The 25,494-nt window shown below is 48.7% G+C and overlaps 1 protein-coding gene across 1 annotated transcript in view; it reads right to left on the bottom strand.

Moving 5' to 3' along the window:
• iqck (IQ motif containing K) overlaps positions 1 to 25,494 on the bottom strand; it is a 32,711-nt gene that overhangs the window by 4,211 nt on the left and 3,006 nt on the right. Inside the window, exon 8 of the mRNA XM_046303916.1 lies at positions 639 to 753. Within this exon, the coding sequence (XP_046159872.1) occupies positions 639 to 753 (115 nt within the window). The remainder of the gene's footprint in view (positions 1 to 638; positions 754 to 25,494) is intronic.

The following is a 25,494-nucleotide window of genomic DNA, read 5'->3' on the forward strand; positions in this document are numbered from 1 at the left end:
GCTCTCATTCTCTCCCTCTCCTTCCCTCTCTCTCGCTCTCTCCTCAGCAGCAACTCCATTCAGATTAAACAACAACTTACCTTATGGTTTCTGGTAGTTGTAGCCTACTCCTTCTCATTTAACTAACTAAATTCTGTCATTTTAATTGCCATTTTGCACTGATTAGTGATCTCCCACGTTGCTTACTACACATGGAGCCACTGAGTGTAGACGGTGCCACTTTGATTAGCCGACAATAACACACACGTGAAACCCGTGTAGGCTACTATGGTATGTACTTTGTCATAAAAACTACATTCAAAAGATAGTTTTATTGAATTAAAAATGTCAAAATGTCATGGCATATCCTTGTGTGTAGCATTGTCTCATAGACAATTACATTTAGACAAAGCTTTTTCATTGTTAATTAAAATAGACAAAAAATGCAGACTTTCGGACATTTGAATATCTGAATAAGCGTGCCCATCCCTACCTGATTTACTCAAATGTTTCCATTATTTTGTCAGTTACCTGTGTGTGTGTGTGTGTGTGTGTGTGTGTGTGTGTGTGTGTGTGTGTGTGTGTGTGTGTGTGTGTGTGTGTGTGTGTGTGTGTGTGTGTGTGTGTGTGTGTGTGTGTGTGTGTGTGTTTTCACTCACCCCGGCTCTCCTGGTGAGCCCAGAATTCTTGGACTGTTTTGGTGATGTCACGGTTATCCTCTCTAAGCTCCCTCTGCCACTGGCGCAGCTCCTGCACATCTGCACGGGCCCGCACCTACACACACACACACACACACACACACACACACACACACACACACACACACACACACACACACACACACACACACACACACACACACACACACACACACACACACACACACACACACACACACACACACACACACACACACGGTCGGAAACAGTTGTAATGACTATTCTTGTGTTTGACCTTGATTGAATCCACATTGTCAATCAAACTAAAACAGGCAGTATCTTCTAGATGGTCCAGATCCTCTCTGGTAGAATCCTACTGTTTTAATCTGGAGCAGCTGGAGGAAAAACACACTGGCTGGCACACCTGAATAAAGATTCCTTCCTCCAGAATACCATACAGCAGTGTGTGTGTACTGTTCGATGCAGGCAATAGGATGGGTAGTTTAGCAGTACTAACATTCATGCGGATTCCCGTGTTGATAAAACAACGTGTTTGGCAGTAAACTGAAGGCAGTGCCAGGTCTTTCAGCTATTGTATGTTGATGATCATGTGGATAATAATGCAGATGATAATGTGGATGGTGGGACTAAATCCAGAATACTGAGAGAGCATGTTTGTTCCTGGAGCCTTTCCGAGGTCTTTCCCTGTGTTTCTGTGTGGCCTCAACACTTTCAATGGAGGTTCCAAATAGCTGCTGCAGGGTAGCTGAATAGAACATGTCCCTGAATCCTCCTCTCTCTCAGCCCCCCTCTTTCCTACACTCTGACGAGATCTTTATGTCTCAGAGTCCCTCTTCACCCGTTTTCTCCTGCTCTCCATTCTCCTCTCACCCCTCCTACTGATGTTGTTCCAGAGTGGAAAGTTAAATATCTCTCGCTCTACTATCTCATCCTATCACTCTGTCTGTCTGTCTGTCTGTCTGTCTGTCTGTCTGTCTGTCTGTCTGTCTGTCTGTCTGTCTGTCTGTCTGTCTGTCTGTCTGTCTGTCTGTCTGTCTGTCTGTCTGTCTGTCTGTCTGTCTGTCTGTCTGTCTGTCTGTCTGTCTGTCTGTCTGTCTGTCTGTCTGTCTGTCTGTCTGTCTGTCTGTGTCTGTCTGTGTCTGTCTGTCTGTGTCTGTCTGTCTGTCTGTCTGTCTGTCTGTCTGTCTGTCTGTCTGTCTGTCTGTCTGTCTGTCTGTCTGTCTGTCTGTCTGTCTGTCTGTCTGTCTGTCTGTCTGTCTGTCTGTCTGTCTGTCTGTCTCTTTTTCTTCATATCTTCTTTCTTCCCAGACACACTCCTGTTTGCCACTCTCTTACTTCCTCTCCTTTTTCCCATTTGTCCTTTTCTTTTATACCATTCTCCTTCCTCTCCTCCTCTCTCTCCCATCTTTCCTCTCTCTTCTCCACCTCACTTCTTGCCTCTCCCTCCCGCATTTCCCCCTCCCCTCCTCTCACCCTCCCACCCCTTGCTCCCATTCCTTCATCTCTCTCCTGTTCCTTAGCCTCCCCTCCCACCGGTCTCTCCCCTCCTCCATCTCTCTCCTGTTCCCCAGCCTCCCCTCCCCCGGTCTCTCCCCTCCTCCATCTCTCTCCTGTTCCTCAGCCTCCCCTCCCACCGGTCTCTCCCCTCCTCCATCTCTCTCCTGTTCCTTAGCCTCCCCTCCCACCGGTCTCTCCCCTCCTCCATCTCTCTCCTGTTCCCCAGCCTCCCCTCCCCCGGTCTCTCCCCTCCTCCATCTCTCTCCTATTCCTCAGCCTCCCCTCCCCCGGTCTCTCCCCTCCTCCATCTCTCTCCTGTTCCCCAGCCTCCCCTCCCCCGGTCTCTCCCCTCCTCCATCTCTCTCCTGTTCCCCAGCCTCCCCTCCCCCGGTCTCTCCCCTCCTCCATCTCTCTCCTGTTCCTCAGCCTCCCCTCCCCCGGTCTCTCCCCTCCTCCATCTCTCTCCTTTTCCTCAGCCTCCCCTCCCCCGGTCTCTCCCCTCCTCCATCTCTCTCCTGTTCCTCAGCCTCCCCTCTCCCGGTCTCTCCCCTCCTCCATCTCTCTCCTGTTCCTCAGCCTCCCCTCCTCCATCTCTCTCCTGTTCCTCAGCCTCCCCTCCCCCGGTCTCTCCCCTCCTCCATCTCTCTCCTGTTCCTCAGCCTCCCCTCCCCCGGTCTCTCCCCTCCTCCATCTCTCTCCTGTTCCTCAGCCTCCCCTCCCCGGTCTCTCCCCTCCTCCATCTCTCTCCTATTCCTCAGCCTCCACTCACCCCGGTCTCTCCCCTCCTCCATCTCTCTCCTGTTCCTCAGCCTCCCCTCTCCCGGTCTCTCCCCTCCTCCATCTCTCTCCTGTTCCTCAGCCTCCCTTCCCCCGGTCTCTCCCCTCCTCCATCTCTCTCCTGTTCCTCAGCCTCCCCTCCCCCGGTCTCTCCCCTCCTCCATCTCTCTCCTATTCCTCAGCCTCCCCTCCTCCATCTCTCTCCTGTTCCTCAGCCTCCCCCCTCCCGGTCTCTCCCCTCCTCCATCTCTCTCCTGTTCCTCAGCCTCCCCTCCCCCCGGTCTCTCCCCTCCTCCATCTCTCTCCTGTTCCTCAGCCTCCCCTCCCCCCGGTCTCTCCCCTCCTCCTTCTCTCTCCTGTTCCTCAGCCTCCCCTCTCCCCGGTCTCTCCCCTCCTCCATCTCTCTCCCCAGTATAGCCTTAGTTAGTGGTTAGCCGTAGCTAGCTGCAGTCTAAATGTGAGTGTGTGGCTGTGAAAGTGGGCCTGTTACATAAGGCCGTACCATGGCATTGGGGTGGAGGGGGGTAGGGGATCCATGGTTTATTCAGTGGGTGTCAGAACGCAGCACAACCCCCTCTGCTGACGGGAGATACCATAGAGATGGAAATGAGGGGTGAGGTTCAGGAGGGGGGCAGTCTGTCTTGTTTGTGTGCATGCGTGCGTGTTCATGTGTGTGTGTCGGTATGGCACTTGAGGAAGAAAGGGGATGGGTGATGGGAGTGTCTGTGTAAATCAGTGCAGATAGCTAGTTAACCAGGATGAGGTTTGTTATGGCTGAAGTGCATCATGGATTCAGTTTAGCACTGCATCATGTCTGTCTGTACACGTGTCTGTTTCATTACATACGGATGAGTGTTTTTGTGTGTCAAACCATTAGTGCGCCCTTCCTAATAATCTTTTGAGTATGTGTGTATTGTGTACTTTGGTGTGCATGTCAGGATGAATGTGTGTGTCTGTGTGTATTTTAGTTGAACATGTGAGTGAGTTGTCCCTCCCCTGGGTATGTGTGAAGGATGGGCATTTCAAACGTGATTATATAAATGAGTGAGACAGCGCGCACACACACACACACACAGCATAAGCACAAAACGCACAGTGAGACCCCATCCAACTTAATCCCCACTGGCATCCTCGCTCCAAGTCAAAGTCTTCCCAAGAAAACCTGTTCACACGCACACACACGCACACACACAGCATAAAACACATGCAAAACCACAAACACCCACATAAATACCTGACACAAAGATACACACACACACACACACACACACACACACACACACACACACACACACACACACACACACACACACACACACACACACACACACACACACACACACACACACACACACACACACACACACACACACACACACACCTTGTGAAAGTGTCATTCTCTCTGTCAGGTGGTCTAGCTGAGGCAGAGCTCTTGACCAAGTCTGTGGGAGAAAAGGGAGGAGAAGAGAGGAGAATAATAAAGCGGAGAGGAAAGGGGATTAGAGTCTGAGATCAGCGACTTTACTTCATCCTGAACACTGAAGCATGCATGAGAACACCAGCTGTTCTGGACGACTGTGTGATCATGCTTTCCGTAGCTGACCTATAAACAGGTCAACATTCGCAAGGCCACAGGGCAGACGGATTGCCAGGGCGTGTACTCACAGCATGCCCAGACCAACTGGCAAGTGTCTTCACTGACATGTTCAACCTCTCCCTGACCCAGTCTGTACTACCAACATGTTTCAAGCAGACCACCATAGTTCCTGTGCCCAAGAATGCCAAGGTAACCTGCCTAAATGACTACCGCCCCGTAGCACACACATCAGTAGTCATGAAGTGCTTTGAAAGGCTGGTCATAATGCCCACAAAGTTCATCACTAAGCTAAGGACCCTAGGACTAAACACCTCCCTCTGCAACTGGATCTTGGACTTCCTGACGGGCTGCCCCGTGTTAAGGGTAGGTAACATCACATCTGCCAGGCTGATCCTCAACACTGGGGCCCCTCAGGGTTGCGTGCTTAGTCCCCTCCTGTACTCCCTGTTGACCCACGAATATAATAATAATAATTTAATACATATTTGTGGGAAAATATATTGAAAAAAAATATATATTCTGATGATGTTTAGGCCAGCAGAGATGGCCTTGCTGGCCCTGACGGCCCACCACTGGCAAAATCTCTCTCCAACAGCTTTGCCTCACATAGACATTTATTTGCTAGAACAGGTATGGAGTCTTGACTTGAATGGGGATGTCTGTTCTACAGATTTTATTTCTATGTCCCCACAGTTCTGTGAATTTATCACTGATAGTGGTGGCACCACTACCAGGCCATGCCAGGGCATGCAGGGATAATACTGGGGGTCACCCAAGCCTACACCCCACAGTCAAACACAGGGCTCTAATGCTGCCCCTTTTTACAAGGAGCATGTGTGCGCCAAGTAAAAAATGTTAGGAGCACACAACAAAATATTTGAGGTAACAAGATGTTTTCTTTGTCATGATTCTGCGCTCAGTGTGTTCTCCATGGCACTCAGGTGCTGCCGTACAGATCATTACAACAATTATCTGGGTGATGTTTTTCTAGGCACACTGGTGTTCTTCAATAAAAATTCCAGGTCGCACAGTAAATATTTAGCCGCATATGCCAGTAAAATGGTCGCACTGTAGAGCCCTGGCAAAGTAAGTATACGGCACAGCAGTACCTAGCTACTCACAATCTAAGTACAGAGAGAAGTAGATGACTATGGACTGGGCTGGGGTAGGCTAGGCTATAGGCTAGACAAAGCTAAACTACTAGGCTAGGCTATAGGCTAGACTGACTATGGACTGGGTTGGGGTAGGCTAGGCTATAGGCTAGACAAAGCTAAGCAACTAGGCTAGGCTATAGGCTAGACCAACTATGGACTGCACTGGGGTAGACTAGGCTCTAGGCTAGACTATCTATGGACTGGGGTAGGCTAGGCTATAGGCTAGAAAAAGCTCAACTACTAGGCTAGGCTATAGGCTAGACTGACTATGGACTGGGATAGGCTAGGCTATAGGCTAGAAAAAGCTCAACTACTAGGCTAGGCTATAGGCTAGACTGACTATGGACTGGGGTAGGCTAGGCTATAAGCTAGACTGACTATGGACTGGAATGGGGTAGGCTAGGACTAAGCTCTGCTGTGCTGGGCTATGAGATGTCCTTGGCTGGACTGGGCTAGGTACTGAGTCCGTGCCTGTAAATCTCTGAGAGTGGGGTAGGCTCTACAGAGCAGAACCCTAGAGGCGTCTATCTATGACCATAAAAGCCCTCTCTTTCTCTGCATGGCCACACTACTGAGCCCCATTGACTGTTTAATTGGAAAGCTATTTATTACTGGTCTCCTTTGACCACAATACTGTTTAACTCACCATTGCAATGCCTTGAGTGGTCTGTGGTGGGTTTATGATAAGAGCATCTGCTAAATGACTTAAATGTAAATGTAAATGTAATATCTCTGTGGTGGGTTTATGTAGTATATCTCTGTGGTGGGTTTATGTAATATATCTCTGTGGTGGGTTTATGTAATATATCTCTGTGGTGGGTTTATGTAATATATCTCTGTGGTGGGTTTATGTAATATATCTCTGTGGTGGGTTTATGTAATATATCTCTATGGTGGGTTTATGTAATATATCTCTGTGGTGGGTTTATGTAATATATCTCTGTGGTGGGTTTATGTAATATATCTCTGTGGTGGGTTTATGTAATATATCTCTGTGGTGGGTTTATGTAATATATCTCTATGGTGGGTTTATGTAATATATCTCTGTGGTGGGTTTATGTAATATATCTCTGTGGTGGGTTTATGTAATATATCTCTGTGGTGGGTTTATGTAATATATCTCTGTGGTGGGTTTATGTAATATATCTCTGTGGTGGGTTTATGTAATATATCTCTGTGGTGGGTTTATGTAATATATCTCTGTGGTGGGTTTATGTAATATATCTCTGTGGTGGGTTTATGTAGTGTATCTCTGTAGTGGGTTTATGTAGTGTATCTCTGTCAGTGGAGGCTGCTGAAGGGAGGACATGGCTTCCATATGGTTGATACCATTCCAATGCATCCATTCCAGACATTACTATGAGCCGTCCTCCCCTCAGCAGCCTCCACTGAGCATTGTGGTGGGCTTATGTAAGTGCATCTGCTGGCTAAGGCTTCCGGATGGTGAGAGCAGGGTGATATTCATTAGGGCAAACCATAGCAAAACATTTTGAAAGGGAAGCTTTTCTTATTGGGTGAGTGCAGGTAGTCCTTCCCTGTTTCAGTCCCTTTTTGTTCTGTTTGGTGCCTAATGAACATCCCCATTAGCTGTTGCGAAAGCAGCAACTATTCTTCCTGGGGTCCACACTAAACAGGAAACATGACATAATACAGCTCAAGGACAGAACTACATCAAACATGTTTTAAAGGCACACGTAGCCTACATGTCAATAACATACACACAAACTATCTAGGTCAAATAGGGGAGAGGCGTTGTGCCGTGAGGTGTTGCTTTATCTGTTTTTTGAAACCAGGTTTGCTGTTTATCTGAGCAATATGAGAAGGAACAGATTTCCAATAATTGCAATAATGGCTCTATATAATACTGTACACTGTCTTGAATTTGTTCTGGATTTGGGGACTGTGAAAAGAGGAGTTTACACTTTGAAGTGTACCTCCAGTACTGTACTACACTGTGCCTAGCAGGAGTTAAAGGATGGAGGATTATGGCTAGCTGGGCTATGGCTACGGTGTGTTAGCTAAGTATATTACATAACATGTTGTGTCGTAGCATCTCTCTTTCTAGTGTTCAGCCTAGCATCTCCCTGTGCTGCTCAGAGAGACAAGAACATTGTCTGACTGGGTTCTGTGTGATATACTGGCTGCTGTGTGATATACTGGCTGCTGTGTGACATACTGGCTGCTGTGTGACATACTGGCTGCTGTGTGACATACTGGCTGCTGTGTGACATACTGGCTGCTGTGTGATATACTGGCTGCTGTGTGACATACTGGCTGCTGTGTGATATACTGGCTGCTGTGTGATATACTGGCTGCTGTGTGACATACTGGCTGCTGTGTGACATACTGGCTGCTGTGTGACATACTGGCTGCTGTGTGACATACTGGCTGCTGTGTGACATACTGGCTGCTGTGTGACATACTGGCTGCTGTGTGATATACTGGCTGCTGTGTGACATACTGGCTGCTGTGTGATATACTGGCTGCTGTGTGATATACTGGCTGCTGTGTGACATACTGGCTGCTGTGTGATATACTGGCTGCTGTGTGATATACTGGCTGCTGTGTGACATACTGGCTGCTGTGTGATATACTGGCTGCTGTGTGATATACTGGCTGCTGTGTGACATACTGGCTGCTGTGTGATATACTGGCTGCTGTGTGATATACTGGCTGCTGTGTGACATACTGGCTGCTGTGTGACATACTGGCTGCTGTGTGATATACTGGCTGCTGTGTGATATACTGGCTGCTGTGTGATATACTGGCTGCTGTGTGACATACTGGCTGCTGTGTGATATACTGGCTGCTGTGTGACATACTGGCTGCTGTGTGACATACTGGCTGCTGTGTGATATACTGGCTGCTGTGTGATATACTGGCTGCTGTGTGACATACTGGCTGCTGTGTGACATACTGGCTGCTGTGTGATATACTGGCTGCTGTGTGACATACTGGCTGCTGTGTGACATACTGGCTGCTGTGTGATATACTGGGTGCTGTGTGATATACTGGCTGCTGTGTGACATACTGGCTGCTGTGTGACATACTGGCTGCTGTGTGACATACTGGCTGCTGTGTGATATACTGGCTGCTGTGTGATATACTGGCTGCTGTGTGACATACTGGCTGCTGTGTGATATACTGGCTGCTGTGTGACATACTGGCTGCTGTGTGATATACTGGCTGCTGTGTGACATACTGGCTGCTGTGTGATATACTGGCTGCTGTGTGACATACTGGCTGCTGTGTGACATACTGGCTGCTGTGTGACATACTGGCTGCTGTGTGACATACTGGCTGCTGTGTGACATACTGGCTGCTGTGTGATATACTGGCTGCTGTGTGATGTACTGGCTGCTGTGTGATATACTGGCTGCTGTGTGACATACTGGCTGCTGTGTGATATACTGGCTGCTGTGTGATATACTGGCTGCTGTGTGACATACTGGCTGCTGTGTGATATACTGGCTGCTGTGTGACATACTGGCTGCTGTGTGACATACTGGCTGCTGTGTGATATACTGGCTGCTGTGTGACATACTGGCTGCTGTGTGACATACTGGCTGCTGTGTGATATACTGGCTGCTGTGTGATATACTGGCTGCTGTGTGACATACTGGCTGCTGTGTGATATACTGGCTGCTGTGTGATATACTGGCTGCTGTGTGATATACTGGCTGCTGTGTGACATACTGGCTGCTGTGTGACATACTGGGTGCTGTGTGATATACTGGGTGCTGTGTGATATACTGGCTGCTGTGTGACATACTGGCTGCTGTGTGACATACTAGCTGCTGTGTGATATACTGGCTGCTGTGTGATATACTGGCTGCTGTGTGATATACTGGCTGCTGTGTGACATACTGGCTGCTGTGTGACATACTGGCTGCTGTGTGACATACTGGCTGCTGTGTGACATACTGGGTGCTGTGTGATATACTGGCTGCTGTGTGACATACTGGCTGCTGTGTGACATACTGGCTGCTGTGTGACATACTGGCTGCTGTGTGACATACTGGCTGCTGTGTGACATACTGGCTGCTGTGTGACATACTGGCTGCTGTGTGATATACTGGCTGCTGTGTGATATACTGGCTGCTGTGTGACATACTGGCTGCTGTGTGACATACTGGCTGCTGTGTGATATACTGGCTGCTGTGTGATATACTGGCTGCTGTGTGACATACTGGCTGCTGTGTGACATACTGGCTGCTGTGTGACATACTGGCTGCTGTGTGACATACTGGCTGCTGTGTGACATACTGGCTGCTGTGTGACATACTGGCTGCTGTGTGACATACTGGCTGCTGTGTGACATACTGGCTGCTGTGTGATATACTAGCTGCTGTGTGATATACTGGCTGCTGTGTGACATACTGGCTGCTGTGTGATATACTGGCTGCTGTGTGATATACTGGCTGCTGTGTGACATACTGGCTGCTGTGTGATATACTGGCTGCTGTGTGATATACTGGCTGCTGTGTGATATACTGGCTGCTGTGTGACATACTGGCTGCTGTGTGACATACTGGCTGCTGTGTGATATACTGGCTGCTGTGTGATATACTGGCTGCTGTGTGATATACTGGCTGCTGTGTGATATACTGGCTGCTGTGTGATATACTGGCTGCTGTGTGATATACTGGCTGCTATGTGGCATCAACGTGTGTTTCTGATGCCGACCATTCATCCTTGGTAACAACTACACATATTGTCAATGAAAGAGGTGAGGGAGGGAGGGGTACACACAAATGCACATACACACGCACCCCTCCTCTGCAGTCAACGCTGCGTCAAGCAGGTTACATAACTCAGCCAAGTGAGTGAGAGAGAAACAGGAGGAACAGGAGAATATGGTGTAAGGGGGATTGAATGAGAGAAGAAGAGAGAGATAGTCAGAGGAAGGGGGGAGGAACCGGAGAGTATGGTGTAAGGGGGATTGAATGAGAGAAGAAGAGAGAGATAGTCGGAGGAAGGGGGAGGAACAGGAGAGTATGGTGTAAGGGGGATTGAATGAGAGAAGAAGAGAGAGATAGTCAGAGGAAGGGGGAGGAACCGGAGAGTATGGTGTAAGGGGGATTGAATGAGAGAAGAAGAGAGAGATAGTCGGAGGAAGGGGGAGGAACAGGAGAGTATGGTGTAAGGGGGATTGAATGAGAGAAGAAGAGAGAGATAGTCGGAGGAAGGGGGAGGAACAGGAGAGTATGGTGTAAGGGGGATTGAATGAGAGAAGAAGAGAGAGATAGTCGGAGGAAGGGGGAGGAACAGGAGAGTATGGTGTAAGGGGGATTGAATGAGAGAAGAAGAGAGAGATAGTCGGAGGAAGGGGGAGGAACAGGAGAGTATGGTGTAAGGGGGATTGAATGAGAGAAGAAGAGAGAGATAGTCAGAGGAAGGGGGAGGAACAGGAGAGTATGGTGTAAGGGGGATTGAATGAAAGATGAAGATAGTCGGAGGAAGGGGGAGGAACAGGAGAGTATGGTGTAAGGGGGATTGAATGAGAGAAGAAGAGAGAGATAGTCGGAGGAAGGGGGGAGGAACAGGAGAGTATGGTGTAAGGGGGATTGAATGAGAGAAGAAGAGAGTAGTCAGAGGAAGGGGGAGGAACAGGAGAGTATGGTGTAAGGGGGATTGAATGAGAGAAGAAGAGAGAGATAGTCAGAGGAAGGGGGAGGAACAGGAGAGTATGGTGTAAGGGGGATTGAATGAGAGAAGAAGAGAGAGATAGTCAGAGGAAGGGGGAGGAACAGGAGAGTATGGTGTAAGGGGGATTGAATGAGAGAAGAAGAGAGAGATAGTCAGAGGAAGGGGGAGGAACAGGAGAGTATGGTGTAAGGGGGATTGAATGAGAGAAGAAGAGAGGGAGGAAGGGGGAGGAACAGGAGAGTATGGTGTAAGGGGGATTGAATGAGAGAAGAAGAGAGAGATAGTCGGAGGAAGGGGGAGGAACAGGAGAGTATGGTGTAAGGGGGATTGAATGAGAGAAGAAGAGAGAGATAGTCGGAGGAAGGGGGAGGAACAGGAGAGTATGGTGTAAGGGGGATTGAATGAGAGAAGAAGAGAGAGATAGTCGGAGGAAGGGGGAGGAACAGGAGAGTATGGTGTAAGGGGGATTGAATGAGAGAAGAAGAGAGAGATAGTCAGAGGAAGGGGGAGGAACAGGAGAGTATGGTGTAAGGGGGATTGAATGAGAGAAGAAGAGAGAGATAGTCGGAGGAAGGGGGAGGAACAGGAGAGTATGGTGTAAGGGGGATTGAATGAGAGAAGAAGAGAGAGATAGTCAGAGGAAGGGGGAGGAACAGGAGAGTATGGTGTAAGGGGGATTGAATGAAAGATGAAGATAGTCGGAGGAAGGGGGGGAACAGGAGAGTATGGTGTAAGGGGGATTGAATGAGAGATGAAGAGAGAGATAGTCAGAGGAAGGGGGAGGAACAGGAGAGTATGGTGTAAGGGGGATAATGAGAGAATGAAGAGAAGAGATAGTCAGAGGAAGGGGGAGGAACAGGAGAGTATGGTGTAAGGGGGATTGAATGAGAGATGAAGAGAGAGATAGTCAGAGGAAGGGGGAGGAACAGGAGAGTATGGTGTAAGGGGATTGAATGAGAGATGAGAGATAGTCAGAGGAAGGGGGAGGAACAGGAGAGTATGGTGTAGATTGAATGAAAGATGAAGGTCGGAGGAAGGGGGAGGAACAGGAGAGTATGGTGTAAGGGGATTGAATGAGAGATGAAGAGAGAGATAGTCAGAGGAAGGGGGAGGAACAGGAGAGTATGGTGTAAGGGGGATTGAATGAGAGATGAAGATAGTCAGAGGAAGGGGGAGGAACAGGAGAGTATGGTGTAAGGGGGATTGAATGAGAGAAGAAGAGAGAGATAGTCAGAGGAAGGGGGAGGAACAGGAGAGTATGGTGTAAGGGGGATTGAATGAGAGATGAAGATAGTCGGAGGAAGGGGGAGGAACAGGAGAGTATGGTGTAAGGGGGATTGAATGAGAGATGAAGAGAGAGATAGTCAGAGGAAGGGGGAGGAACAGGAGAGTATGGTGTAAGGGGGATTGAATGAGATAAGATAGTCGGAGGAAGGGGGGAGGAACAGGAGAGTATGGTGTAAGGGGGATTGAATGAGAGATGAAGAGAGAGATAGTCAGAGGAAGGGGGAGGAACAGGAGAGTATGGTGTAGTTGAATGAGAGAAGAAGATAGTCGGGAGGGGGATTGAATGAATGAGAGAGAAGAGAGAGATAGTCAGAGGAAGGGGGAGGAACAGGAACAGGTGTAGAGTATGGTGTAGTCAGAGGAAGGGGGAGGAACAGGGGATTGAATGAATGAGAGATGAAGAGAGAGATAGTCAGAGGAAGGGGGAGGAACAGGAGAGTATGGTGTAAGGGGGATTGAATGAAAGATGAAGATAGTCGGAAGGGGGGAGGAACAGGAGAGTATGGTGTAAGGGGGATTGAATGAGAGATGAAGAGAGAGATAGTCAGAGGAAGGGGGAGGAACAGGAGAGTATGGTGTAAGGGGGATTGAATGAGAAGAGAGATAGTCAGAGGAAGGGGGAGGAACAGGAGAGTATGGTGTAAGGGGGATTGAATGAAAGATGAAGATAGTCGGAGGAAGGGGGGAGGAACAGGAGAGTATGGTGTAGTCAGAGGAAGGGGGAGGAACAGGAGAGTATGGTGTAAGGGGATTGAATGAGAGATGAAGATAGTCGGAGGAAGGGGGAGGAACAGGAGAGTATGGTGTAAGGGGGATTGAATGAGAGATGAAGAGAGAGATAGTCAGAGGAAGGGGGGAGGAACAGGAGAGTATGGTGTAAGGGGGATTGAATGAGAGATGAAGATAGTCAGAGGAAGGGGGAGGAACAGGAGAGTATGGTGTAAGGGGGGATTGAATGAAGATGAAGAGATAGTCAGAGGAAGGGGGAGGAACAGGAGAGTATGGTGTAAGGGGGATTGAATGAGAAGATGAAGATAGTCGGAGGAAGGGGGAGGAACAGGAGAGTATGGTGTAAGGGGGATTGAATGAGAAGATGAAGATAGTCAGAGGAAGGGGGAGGAACAGGAGAGTATGGTGTAAGGGGGATTGAATGAGAGATGAAGATAGTCAGAGGAAGGGGGAGGAACAGGAGAGTATGGTGTAAGGGGGATTGAATGAGAGATGAAGATAGAGGAAGAGGAACAGGAGAGTAGGGAGGAAGGGGGAGGAACAGGAGAGTATGGTGTAAGGGGGATTGAATGAAAGATGAAGATAGTCGGAGGAAGGGGGAGGAACAGATAGTATGGTGTAAGGGGGATTGAATGAGGAAAGATAGTTGGAGGAAGGGGGAGGAACAGGAGAGTATGGTGTAAGGGGGATTGAATGAGAGATGAAGAGAGAGATAGTCAGAGGAAGGGGGAGGAACAGGAGAGTATGGTGTAAGGGGGATTGAATGAGAGATGAAGATAGTCGGAGGAAGGGGGAGGAACAGGAGAGTATGGTGTAAGGGGGATTGAATGAGAGATGAAGAGAGATAGTCAGAGGAAGGGGGAGGAACAGGAGAGTATGGTGTAAGGGGGATTGAATGAGAGATGAAGAGAGAGATAGTCAGAGGAAGGGGGAGGAACAGGAGAGTATGGTGTAAGGGGGATTGAATGAGAGAAGAAGGGTCAGAGGAAGGGGGAGGAACAGGAGAGTATGGTGTAAGGGGGATTGAATGAGAGATGAAGATAGTCAGAGGAAGGGGGAGGAACAGGAGAGTATGGTGTAAGGGGGATTGAATGAAAGATGAAGATAGTCGGAGGAAGGGGGAGGAACAGGAGAGTATGGTGTAAGGGGGATTGAATGAGAGAAGAAGAGAGAGATAGTCAGAGGAAGGGGGGAGGAACAGGAGAGTATGGTGTAAGGGGGATTGAATGAAAGATGAAGATAGTCGGAGGAAGGGGGAGGAACAGGAGGAAGGGGGGAGAATGAACAGAAGATAGTCGGAGGAAGGGGGAGGAACAGGAGAGTATGGTGTAAGGGGGATTGAATGAGAGATGAAGAGAGAGATAGTCAGAGGAAGGGGGAGGAACAGGAGAGTATGGTGTAAGGGGATTGAATGAGAGATGAAGAGAGAGATAGTCAGAGGAAGGGGGAGGAACAGGAGAGTATGGTGTAAGGGGGATTGAATGAGAGATGAAGATAGTCGGAGGAAGGGGGAGGAACAGGAGAGGGAGATAGTCAGAGGAAGGGGGAGGAACAGGAGAGTATGGTGTAAGGGGGATTGAATGAAAGATGAAGATGAAGATAGTCGGAGGAAGGGGAGGAACAGGAGAGTATGGTGTAAGGGGATTGAATGAGAGATGAAGAGAGAGATAGTCAGAGGAAGGGGGAGGAACAGGAGAGTATGGTGTAAGGGGGATTGAATGAGAGAAGATAGAGGAAGGGGGAGGAACAGGAGAGTATGGTGTAAGGGGATTGAATGAGAGAAGAAGAAGATAGGAGGAAGGGGGAGGAACAGGAGAGTATGGTGTAAGGGGGATTGAATGAGAGATGAAGAGAGATAGTCAGAGGAAGGGGGAGGAACAGGAGAGGGTGTAGGGGGATTGAATGAGAGATGAAGAGAGATAGTCAGAGGAAGGGGGAGGAACAGGAGAGTATGGTGTAAGGGGGATTGAATGAAAGATGAAGATAGTCGGAGGAAGGGGGAGGAACAGGAGAGTATGGTGTAAGGGGGATTGAATGAGAGAAGAAGAGAGAGATAGTCAGAGGAAGGGGGAGGAACAGGAGAGTATGGGTAAGGGGGATTGAATGAAAGATGAAGATAGTCGGAGGAAGGGGGAGGAACAGGAGAGTATGGTGTAAGGGGGATTGAATGAGAGATGAAGAGAGAGATAGTCAGAGGAAGGGGGAGGAACAGGAGAGTATGGTGTAAGGGGGATTGAATGAGAGATGAAGAGAGATAGTCAGAGGAAGGGGGAGGAACAGGAGAGTATGGTGTAAGGGGGATTGAATGAAAGATGAAGAGGAACAGGAGAGTAGTCGGAGGAAGGGGGGAGGAACAGGAGAGTATGGTGTAAGGGGGATTGAATGAGAGATGAAGAGAGAGATAGTCAGAGGAAGGGGGAGGAACAGGAGAGTATGGTGTAAGGGGGATTGAATGAGAGATGAAGATAGTCGAGGAAGGGGGAGGAACAGGAGAGTATGGTGTAAGGGGATTGAATGAGAGAAGAAGAGAGAGATAGTCAGAGGAAGGGGGAGGAACAGGAGAGTATGGTGTAAGGGGATTGAATGAGAGATGAAGATAGAAGATAGTCGGAGGAAGGGATAGTCGGAGGAACAGGAGAGTATGGTGTAAGGGGATTGAATGAGAGATGAAGAGAGAGATAGTCAGAGGAAGGGGGAGGAACAGGAGAGTATGGTGTAAGGGGATTGAATGAGAGATGAAGAGAGAGATAGTCAGAGGAAGGGGGAGGAACAGGAGAGTATGGTGTAAGGGGGAGATTGAATGAGAGAATGAAGATAGAGAGATAGTCAGAGGAAGGGGGAGGAACAGGAGAGTATGGTGTAGAGGAAGGGATAGGGAGGAACAGGAGAGTATGGTGTAAGGGGATTGAATGAGAGATGAAGATAGTCGGAGGAAGGGGGAGGAACAGGAGAGTATGGTGTAAGGGGGATTGAATGAGAGATGAAGAGAGATAGTCAGAGGGAAGGGGGGAGGAACAGGAGAGTATGGTGTAAGGGGGATTGAATGAGAGATGAAGAGAGAGATAGTCAGAGGAAGGGGGAGGAACAGGAGAGTATGGTGTAAGGGGATTGAATGAGAGATGAAGAGAGAGATAGTCAGAGGAAGGGGGGAGGAACAGGAGAGTATGGTGTAAGGGGGATTGAATGAGAGATGAAGAGAGTCGATAGTCAGAGGAAGGGGGAGGAACAGGAGAGTATGGTGTAAGGGGGATTGAATGAGAGATGAAGAGAGAGATAGTCAGAGGAAGGGGGAGGAACAGGAGAGTATGGTGTAAGGGGGATTGAATGAAAGATGAAGATAGTCGGAGGAAGGGGGAGGAACAGGAGAGTATGGTGTAAGGGGGATTGAATGAGAGAAGAAGAGAGATAGTCAGAGGAAGGGGGAGGAACAGGAGAGTATGGTGTAAGGGGGATTGAATGAAAGATGAAGATAGTCGGAGGAAGGGGGGAGGAACAGGAGAGTATGGTGTAAGAATGAGAGAAGAAGAGAGAGATAGTCAGAGGAAGGGGGAGGAACAGGAGAGTATGGTGTAAGGGGGATTGAATGAGAGATGAAGAGAGAGATAGTCAGAGGAAGGGGGAGGAACAGGAGAGTATGGTGTAAGGGGGATTGAATGAGAGATGAAGATAGTCGGAGGAAGGGGGAGGAACAGGAGAGTATGGTGTAAGGGGATTGAATGAAAGATGAAGATAGTCGGAGGAAGGGGGAGGAACAGGAGAGTATGGTGTAATGGGGGATTGAATGAAGAAGAGAGAGATAGTCAGAGGAAGGGGGAGGAACAGGAGAGTATGGTGTAAGGGGGATTGAATGAGAGATGAAGATAGTCGGAGGAAGGGGGAGGAACAGGAGAGTATGGTGTAAGGGGGATTGAATGAGAGAAAGAGAGAGATAGTCAGAGGAAGGGGGAGGAACAGGAGAGTATGGTGTAAGGGGGATTGAATGAGAGATGAAGAGAGAGATAGTCAGAGGAAGGGGGGAGGAACAGGAGAGTATGGTTGAATGAGAGATAAGATAGGGATTGAATGAAAGATGAGAGAGGAAGGGGGAGGAACAGGAGAGATGGTGTAGGGGGATTGAATGAGAGATCAGAGGATAGTCAGAGGAAGGGGGAGGAACAGGAGAGTATGGTGTAAGGGGGATTGAATGAGAGATGAAGATAGTCGGAGGAAGGGGGAGGAACAGGAGAGTATGGTGTAAGGGGGATTGAATGAGAGATGAAGAGATAGTCAGAGGAAGGGGGGGAGGAACAGGAGAGTATGGTGTAAGGGGATTGAATGAGAGATGAAGAGAGAGATAGTCAGAGGAAGGGGGAGGAACAGGAGAGTATGGTGTAAGGGGGATTGAATGAGAGATGAAGAGAGATAGTCAGAGGAAGGGGGAGGAACAGGAGAGTATGGTGTAAGGGGGATTGAATGAAAGATGAAGATTGAGGAAGGGGGGAGGAACAGGAGAGTGAAGGGGGATTGAATGAGAGATGAAGAGATAGTCAGAGGAAGGGGGAGGAACAGGAGAGTATGGTGTAAGGGGATTGAATGAGAGATGAAGAGAGAGATAGTCAGAGGAAGGGGGAGGAACAGGAGAGTATGGTGTAAGGGGGATTGAATGAAAGATGAAGATAGTCGGAGGAAGGGGGAGGAACAGGAGAGTATGGTGTAAGGGGATTGAATGAGAGATGAAGAGATAGTCAGAGGAAGGGGGAGGAACAGGAGAGTATGGTGTAAGGGGGATTGAATGAGAGATGAAGATAGTCGGAGGAAGGGGGAGGAACAGGAGAGTATGGTGTAAGGGGGATTGAATGAGAGATGAAGAGAGAGATAGTCAGAGGAAGGGGGAGGAACAGGAGAGTATGGTGTAAGGGGGATTGAATGAGAGATGAAGATGAAGATAGTCAGAGGAAGGGGGAGGAACAGGAGAGTATGGTGTAAGGGGGATTGAATGAGAGATGAAGAGAGATAGTCAGAGGAAGGGGGAGGAACAGGAGAGTATGGTGTAAGGGGGATTGAATGAGAGATGAAGAGATAGTCGGAGGAAGGGGGGGAGGAACAGGAGAGTATGGTGTAAGGGGGATTGAATGAGAGATGAAGAGATAGTCAGAGGAAGGGGGAGGAACAGGAGAGTATGGTGTAAGGGGGATTGAATGAAGATGAAGAGAGAGATAGTCAGAGGAAGGGGGAGGAACAGGAGAGTATGGTGTAAGGGGGATTGAATGAGAGAAGAGAGAGATAGTCAGAGGAAGGGGGAGGAACAGGAGAGTATGGTGTAAGGGGATTGAATGAAAGATGAAGATAGTCGGAGGAAGGGGGGAGGAACAGGAGAGTATGGTGTAAGGGGGATTGAATGAAAGATGAAGAGAGAGATAGTCAGAGGAAGGGGGAGGAACAGGAGAGTATGGTGTAAGGGGGATTGAATGAAGATGAAGAGAGATAGTCAGAGGAAGATAGTCGGAGGAAGGGGGAGGAACAGGAGAGTATGGTGTAAGGGGGATTGAATGAGAGATGAAGAGAGAGATAGTCAGAGGAAGGGGGGAGGAACAGGAGAGTATGGTGTAAGGGGGATTGAATGAGAGATGAAGATTGAGGAAGAGGAACAGAGAGTATGGTGTAAGATTGAATGAGAGATAAGTCAGAGATAGTCAAGGAAGGGGGAGGAACAGGAGAGTATGGTGTAAGGGGGATTGAATGAGAGATGAAGATAGTCGGAGGAAGGGGGAGGAACAGGAGAGTATGGTGTAAGGGGGATTGAATGAGAGATGAAGAGATAGTCAGAGGAAGGGGGAGGAACAGGAGAGTATGGTGTAAGGGGGATTGAATGAGAGATGAAGATAGTCGGAGGAAGGGGGAGGAACAGGAGAGTATGGTGTAAGGGGGATTGAATGAAAGATGAAGATAGTCGGAGGAAGGGGGAGGAACAGGAGGAAGGGGGAGGAACAGAGGAGGGGGAGGAGAGTATGGTGTAAGGGGGATTGAATGAGAGAAGAAGAGAGAGATAGTCAGAGGAAGGGGGGGAACAGGAGAGTATGGTGTAAGGGGGATTGAATGAGAGATGAAGATAGTCGGAGGAAGGGGGAGGAACAGGAGAGTATGGTGTAAGGGGGATTGAATGAGAGATGAAGAGAGAGATAGTCAGAGGAAGGGGGAGGAACAGGAGAGTATGGTGTAAGGGGGATTGAATGAGAGAAGAAGATAGTCAGAGGAAGGGGGAGGAACAGGAGAGTATGGTGTAAGGGGATTGAATGAAAGATGAAGAACAGGAGAGTATGGTGTAAGGGGGATTGAATGAAGAGATGAAGATAGTCGGATTGAATGAGGGGGAGAGAGATAGTCAGAGAGTATGGTGTAAGGGGGATTGAATGAAAGATGAAGATAGTCAGAGGAAGGGGGAGGAACAGGAGAGTATGGTGTAAGGGGAAAGATTGAATGAAGAGAATGAAGATAGATAGTCAGAGGAAGGGGGAGGAACAGGAGAGTATGGTGTAAGGGGGATTGAATGAGAGATGAAGATAGTCGGAGGAAGGGGGAGGAACAGGAGAGTATGGTGTAAGGGGAGAGGATATTGAATGAAAGATGAAGATAGTCGGAGGAAGGGGGGAGGAACAGGAGAGTATGGTGTAAGGGGGATTGAATGAAAGATGAAGATAGTCGGAGGAAGGGGGAGGAACAGGAGAGTATGGTGTAAGGGGGATTGAATGAGAGATGAAGATAGTCAGGAGGAAGGGGGAATGAGGAACAGAGGAGGGGGAGGAACAGGAGAGTATGGTGTAAGGGGGATTGAATGAGAGATGAAGAGATAGTCAGAGGATAGGAACAGGAGGATGGTGTAGGGGGAATGAGAACAGAGGAAGAGGAACAGGAGAGTATGGTGTAAGGGGATTGAATGAGAGATTAGTCAAGGAAGGGGGAGGAACAGGAGAGTATGAGAGAATGAAGAGAAGAGATAGTCAGAGGAAGGGGGAGGAACAGGAGAGTATGGTGTAAGGGGATTGAATGAAAGATGAAGATAGTCAGAGGAAGGGGGAGGAACAGGAGAGTATGGTGTAAGGGGGATTGAATGAGAGATGAAGAGATAGTCAGAGGAAGGGGGAGGAACAGGAGAGTATGGTGTAAGGGGGATTGAATGAGAGATGAAGATAGTCGGAGGAAGGGGGAGGAACAGGAGAGTATGGTGTAAGGGGGATTGAATGAGAGATGAAGATAGTCAGAGGAAGGGGGGAGGAACAGGAGAGTATGGTGTAAGGGGGATTGAATGAGAGAAGAAGAGAGAGATAGTCAGAGGAAGGGGGAGGAACAGGAGTATGGTGTAAGGGGGATTGAATGGATGAGTCATGGAGGAAGGGGGAGGAACAGGAGAGTATGGTGTAAGGGGATTGAATGAGAGATGAAGATAGTCAGAGGAAGGGGGAGGAACAGGAGAGTATGGTGTAAGGGGGATTGAATGAGAGATGAAGAGAGAGATAGTCAGAGGAAGGGGGAGGAACAGGAGAGTATGGTGTAAGGGGGATTGAATGAGAGATGAAGATAGTCGGAGGAAGGGGGAGGAACAGGAGAGTATGGTGTAAGGGGGATTGAATGAAGATGAAGATAGTCAGAGGAAGGGGGAGGAACAGGAGAGTATGGTGTAAGGGGGATTGAATGAGAGATGAAGATAGTCGGAGGAAGGGGGGAGGAACAGGAGAGTATGGTGTAAGGGGATTGAATGAGAGATGAAGAGAGAGATTCAGAATGGGGGAGAACAGGAGAGTATGGTGTAAGGGGGATTGAATGAGATAAGAGAGAGATAGTCAGAGGAAGGGGGAGGAACAGGAGAGTATGGTGTAAGGGGGATTGAATGAGAGATGAAGAGAGAGAGAGATAGTCAGAGGAAGGGGGAGGAACAGGAGAGTATGGTGTAAGGGGGATTGAATGAGAGATGAAGAGATAGTCAGAGGAAGGGGGAGGAACAGGAGAGTATGTGTAAGGGGGATTGAATGAGAGATGAAGAGATAGTCAGAGGAAGGGGGAGGAACAGGAGAGTATGGTGTAAGGGGATTGAATGAGAGATAAGAAGATTGATATGAGAGATGAAGATAGTCAGAGGAAGGGGGAGGAACAGGAGAGTATGGTGTATTGAATGAGAGAAGAAGAGAGAGATAGTCAGAGGAAGGGGGGGGGAGGAACAGGAGAGTATGGTGTAAGGGGATTGAATGAGAGATGAAGAGAGAGATAGTCAGAGGAAGGGGGAGGAACAGGAGAGTATGGTGTAAGGGGGATTGAATGAGAGAAGAAGAGAGAGATAGTCAGAGGAAGGGGGAGGAACAGGAGAGTATGGTGTAAGGGGGATTGAATGAGAGATGAAGAGAGAGATAGTCAGAGGAAGGGGGAGGAACAGGAGAGTATGGTGTAAGGGGGATTGAATGAGAGATGAGGAAGAGGAACAGAAGATGGTGTAAGGGGGATTGAATAGTCAGAAGAGATAGTCAGAGGAAGGGGGAGGAACAGGAGAGTATGGTGTAAGGGGGATTGAATGAGAGAAGAAGAGAGAGATAGTCAGAGGAAGGGGGAAACAGGGGTATGGTGTAATTGAATGAAAGATGAAGATAGTCAGGGAAGGGGGGAGGAACAGGAGAGTATGGTGTAAGGGGGATTGAATGAGAGATGAAGAGATAGTCAGAGGAAGGGGGAGGAACAGGAGAGTATGGTGTAAGGGGGATTGAATGAGAGATGAAGAGAGAGATAGTCAGAGGAAGGGGGAGGAACAGGAGAGTATGGTGTAAGGGGGATTGAATGAGAGATGAAGATAGAGGATAGGAACAGGAGGAAGGGGGAGAATGAGAATGAAGGAGAGTAGTCAGTGGTGTAAGGGGGATTGAATGAGAGATGAAGATTCAGAGGAAGGGGGAGGAACAGGAGAGTATGTATTGAGAAGGGGGATTGAATGATGAGAGATGAAGAGATAGTCAGAGGAAGGGGGAGGAACAGGAGAGTATGGTGTAAGGGGGATTGAATGAGAGATGAAGAGAGAGATAGTCGGAGGAAGGGGGGAGGAACAGGAGAGTATGTTGTAAGGGGGATTGAATGAGAGATGAAGAGAGAGATAGTCAGAGGAAGGATTAGGATGAGTATGATGGATAAAGGGCTAGAGGTGAGAACGAGAGGAAAATAGTATTGACGTCTGCTGAAAAGCTTCACATACACTGTTTCCACCCCGCTGAGCCACACACACACACACACACACACACACACACACACACACACACACACACACACACACACACACACACACACACACACACACACACACACACACACACACACACACACACACACACACACACACACACACACACACACACACACACACACACACACACACACACACAAAGAGTTCAATCTTGGTTTCATCAGACCAGAGAATCTTGTTTCTCATGGTCTGAGAGTCTTTAGGTGCCTTTTGACAAACTCCAAGCGGGCTGTCATGTGCCTTTTACTGAGGAGTGGCTTCCATCTGGCCACTCTAGCATAAAAGCCTGATTGGTGGAGTCCTGCAGAAATGGTTGTCCTTCTGGAAGGTTCTCCCATCTCCACAGAGGAACTCTAGAGCTCTGTCAGTGACCATCAGGTTCCTTGTCACCTCCCCGACCAAGGCCCTTCTCCCCCTATTCTCAGTTTGGCTGGGCGGCCAGCTCTAGGAAGAGTCTTGGGGGTTTCAAACTTCTTCCATTTAAGAATGATGAAGGCCACTGTGTTCTTGGGGACCGTCAATGCTGCCTTGACACAATCCTGTCTCGAAGCTCTACGGACAATTCCTTCAACCTCATGGCTTGGTTTTTGCTCTGACATGTACTGTCAACTGTGGGACCTTATATAGACAGGTGTGTGTCTTTCCAAATTATGTACAATCAATTTAATTTACTACAAGTGGACTCCAATCAAGTTGTAGAAACTTCTCAAGGATGATCAATGGAAATTTTCGAGTCTCATAGCAAAGAGTCTGAATACTTATATAAATAAGGTATTTATGTTTACTAAAAACCTGTTTTCGCTTTGTCATTATGGGGTATTGTGTGTAGATTTTAGAAAAAGGCTGTTACATAACAACATGTGGAAAAAGCCAAGGGGTCTGAATACGTTCCGAAGGCCCTGTATGTGAGTTGGGAGGGTTCACCACTACGCCCTAGTTAAGATCTAGTCCCAGATCCCCATTATCCACAGACACAAACATGGCTGTACATCAAACTGCCGGCCCCTCGGACCCAGTTCTGGGCTGGCCCCTCGGACCCAGTTCTGGGCTGGCCCCTCGGACCCAGTTCTGGGCTGGCCCCTCGGACCCAGTTCTGGGCTGGCCCCTCGGAACCCAGTTCTGGGCTGGCCCCTCGGAACCCAGTTCTGGGCTGGCCCCTCGGAACCCAGTTCTGGGCTGGCCCCTCGGACCCAGTTCTGGGCTGGCCCCTCGGACCCTGTTCTGGGCTGGCCCCTCGGACCCAGTTCTGGGCTGGCCCCTCAGACCCAGTTCTGGGCTGGCCCCTCGGACCCAGTTCTGGGCTGGCCCAAGCCCATAAAACAGCACTAACAGTGTTCCTCTCCTTCACTTCCTCTCTAATCATCCCTGAAAAAGCCTTTTAGCAGAGCCTTCCAAGCTGTCTCTCTCCACTCCATCCCTAAACTTCTAGTGGGGAGAGTCTGCTGTTCTATCCCTCGCCCTATTGAACCTCACCTCAGTCAGAGCAGGATAAACACAGGGAGTCAATGAGGACAGGCTCACTACCGCCACCCCCTGTTGAGAAGGGGAATTACAGCCAATTACAGTGCGAGATAACACAAGAGATCCAATACTGCCTACCTCTGGTCACACTGGCAGAACAGGACACAGGGACACGTGGTCACGCTCTGCATGCTCTACTCTGCCCACCCCAGTGCTTCTTCAAGCCCACTCGACCAGAGCCTGTTTGGACATGACAGATCTAAACCACAGCTGGCATCGTCGATCCTTAATCATTTACACTGACAATGAGGAGATTTTTGGCTGGATTTTTCTACGCTGTCACAGAGTCGCAGGGATGAGTTTTGTTTTGGTGTTTGTGTGTAAAAAAGGGGTCATTTGTGGCTACATCATCAACAGACAACAACAGTGTCTAGTAGATAGACGAGACAGAGACTTGTCTGATTAGAAGTGTGTCTATGGGTGTGTGTGAGTTTAAATGTTTTGTCATTTATGAGACGCTCTTAACCAGAGCGACTTACAGCAATTAGTGTCTATATTTATCCAGAACAGAGCACTCAAGAACACCCACACAGGAAGGAATTAGGCATTGCATCACTGATGACAAAATCACGCTGTAGCCAGAAAATAATGGGATTACACAATATATTTGTTTCATATGGGGTCACTGGCCAGCTCCTGAAAATGCACACGCCTGAACACAATAATACACACACATGCATGCACGTGAAAGAACATACAACACTCCTTCCGTGGCCTCCAACTGCTCTTAAACGCTAGTAAAACCAAATGCATGCATTTCAACCGTTCGCTGCCTGCACCCGCACACCTGACCAGCATCACCACCCTGGATGGTTCCAACCTTGAATATGTGGACATCTATAAGTACCTAGGTGTCTGGCTAGACTGTAAACTCTCCTTCCAGACTCACATCAAACATCTCCAATCTAAAATCAAATCTAGAGTCGGCTTTCTATTCCGCAACAAAGCCTCCTTCACTCACGCTGCCAAATTTACCCTGATTATCCTACCGATCCTCGACTTCGGCGATGTCATCTACAAAATAGCTTCCAATACTCTACTCAGCAAACTGGATGCAGTTTATCACAGTGCCATCCGTTTTGTTACTAAAGCACCTTATACCACCCACCACTGCGACCTGTATGCTCTAGTCGGCTGGCCCTCGCTACATATTTGTCGCCAGACCCACTGGCTCCAGGTCATCTACAAGTCCATGCTAGGTAAAGCTCCGCCTTATCTCAGTTCACTGGTCACGATGGCAACACCCACCCATAGCACGCGCTCCAGCAGGTGTATCTCACTGATCATCCCTAAAGCCAACACCTCATTTGGCCGCCTTTCGTTCCAGTACTCTGCTGCCTGTGACTGGAACGAATTGCAAAAATCGCT

This window comes from Oncorhynchus gorbuscha, linkage group LG16 (genome assembly GCF_021184085.1).
Source record: "Oncorhynchus gorbuscha isolate QuinsamMale2020 ecotype Even-year linkage group LG16, OgorEven_v1.0, whole genome shotgun sequence".
Lineage (NCBI taxonomy): Eukaryota > Metazoa > Chordata > Actinopteri > Salmoniformes > Salmonidae > Oncorhynchus > Oncorhynchus gorbuscha.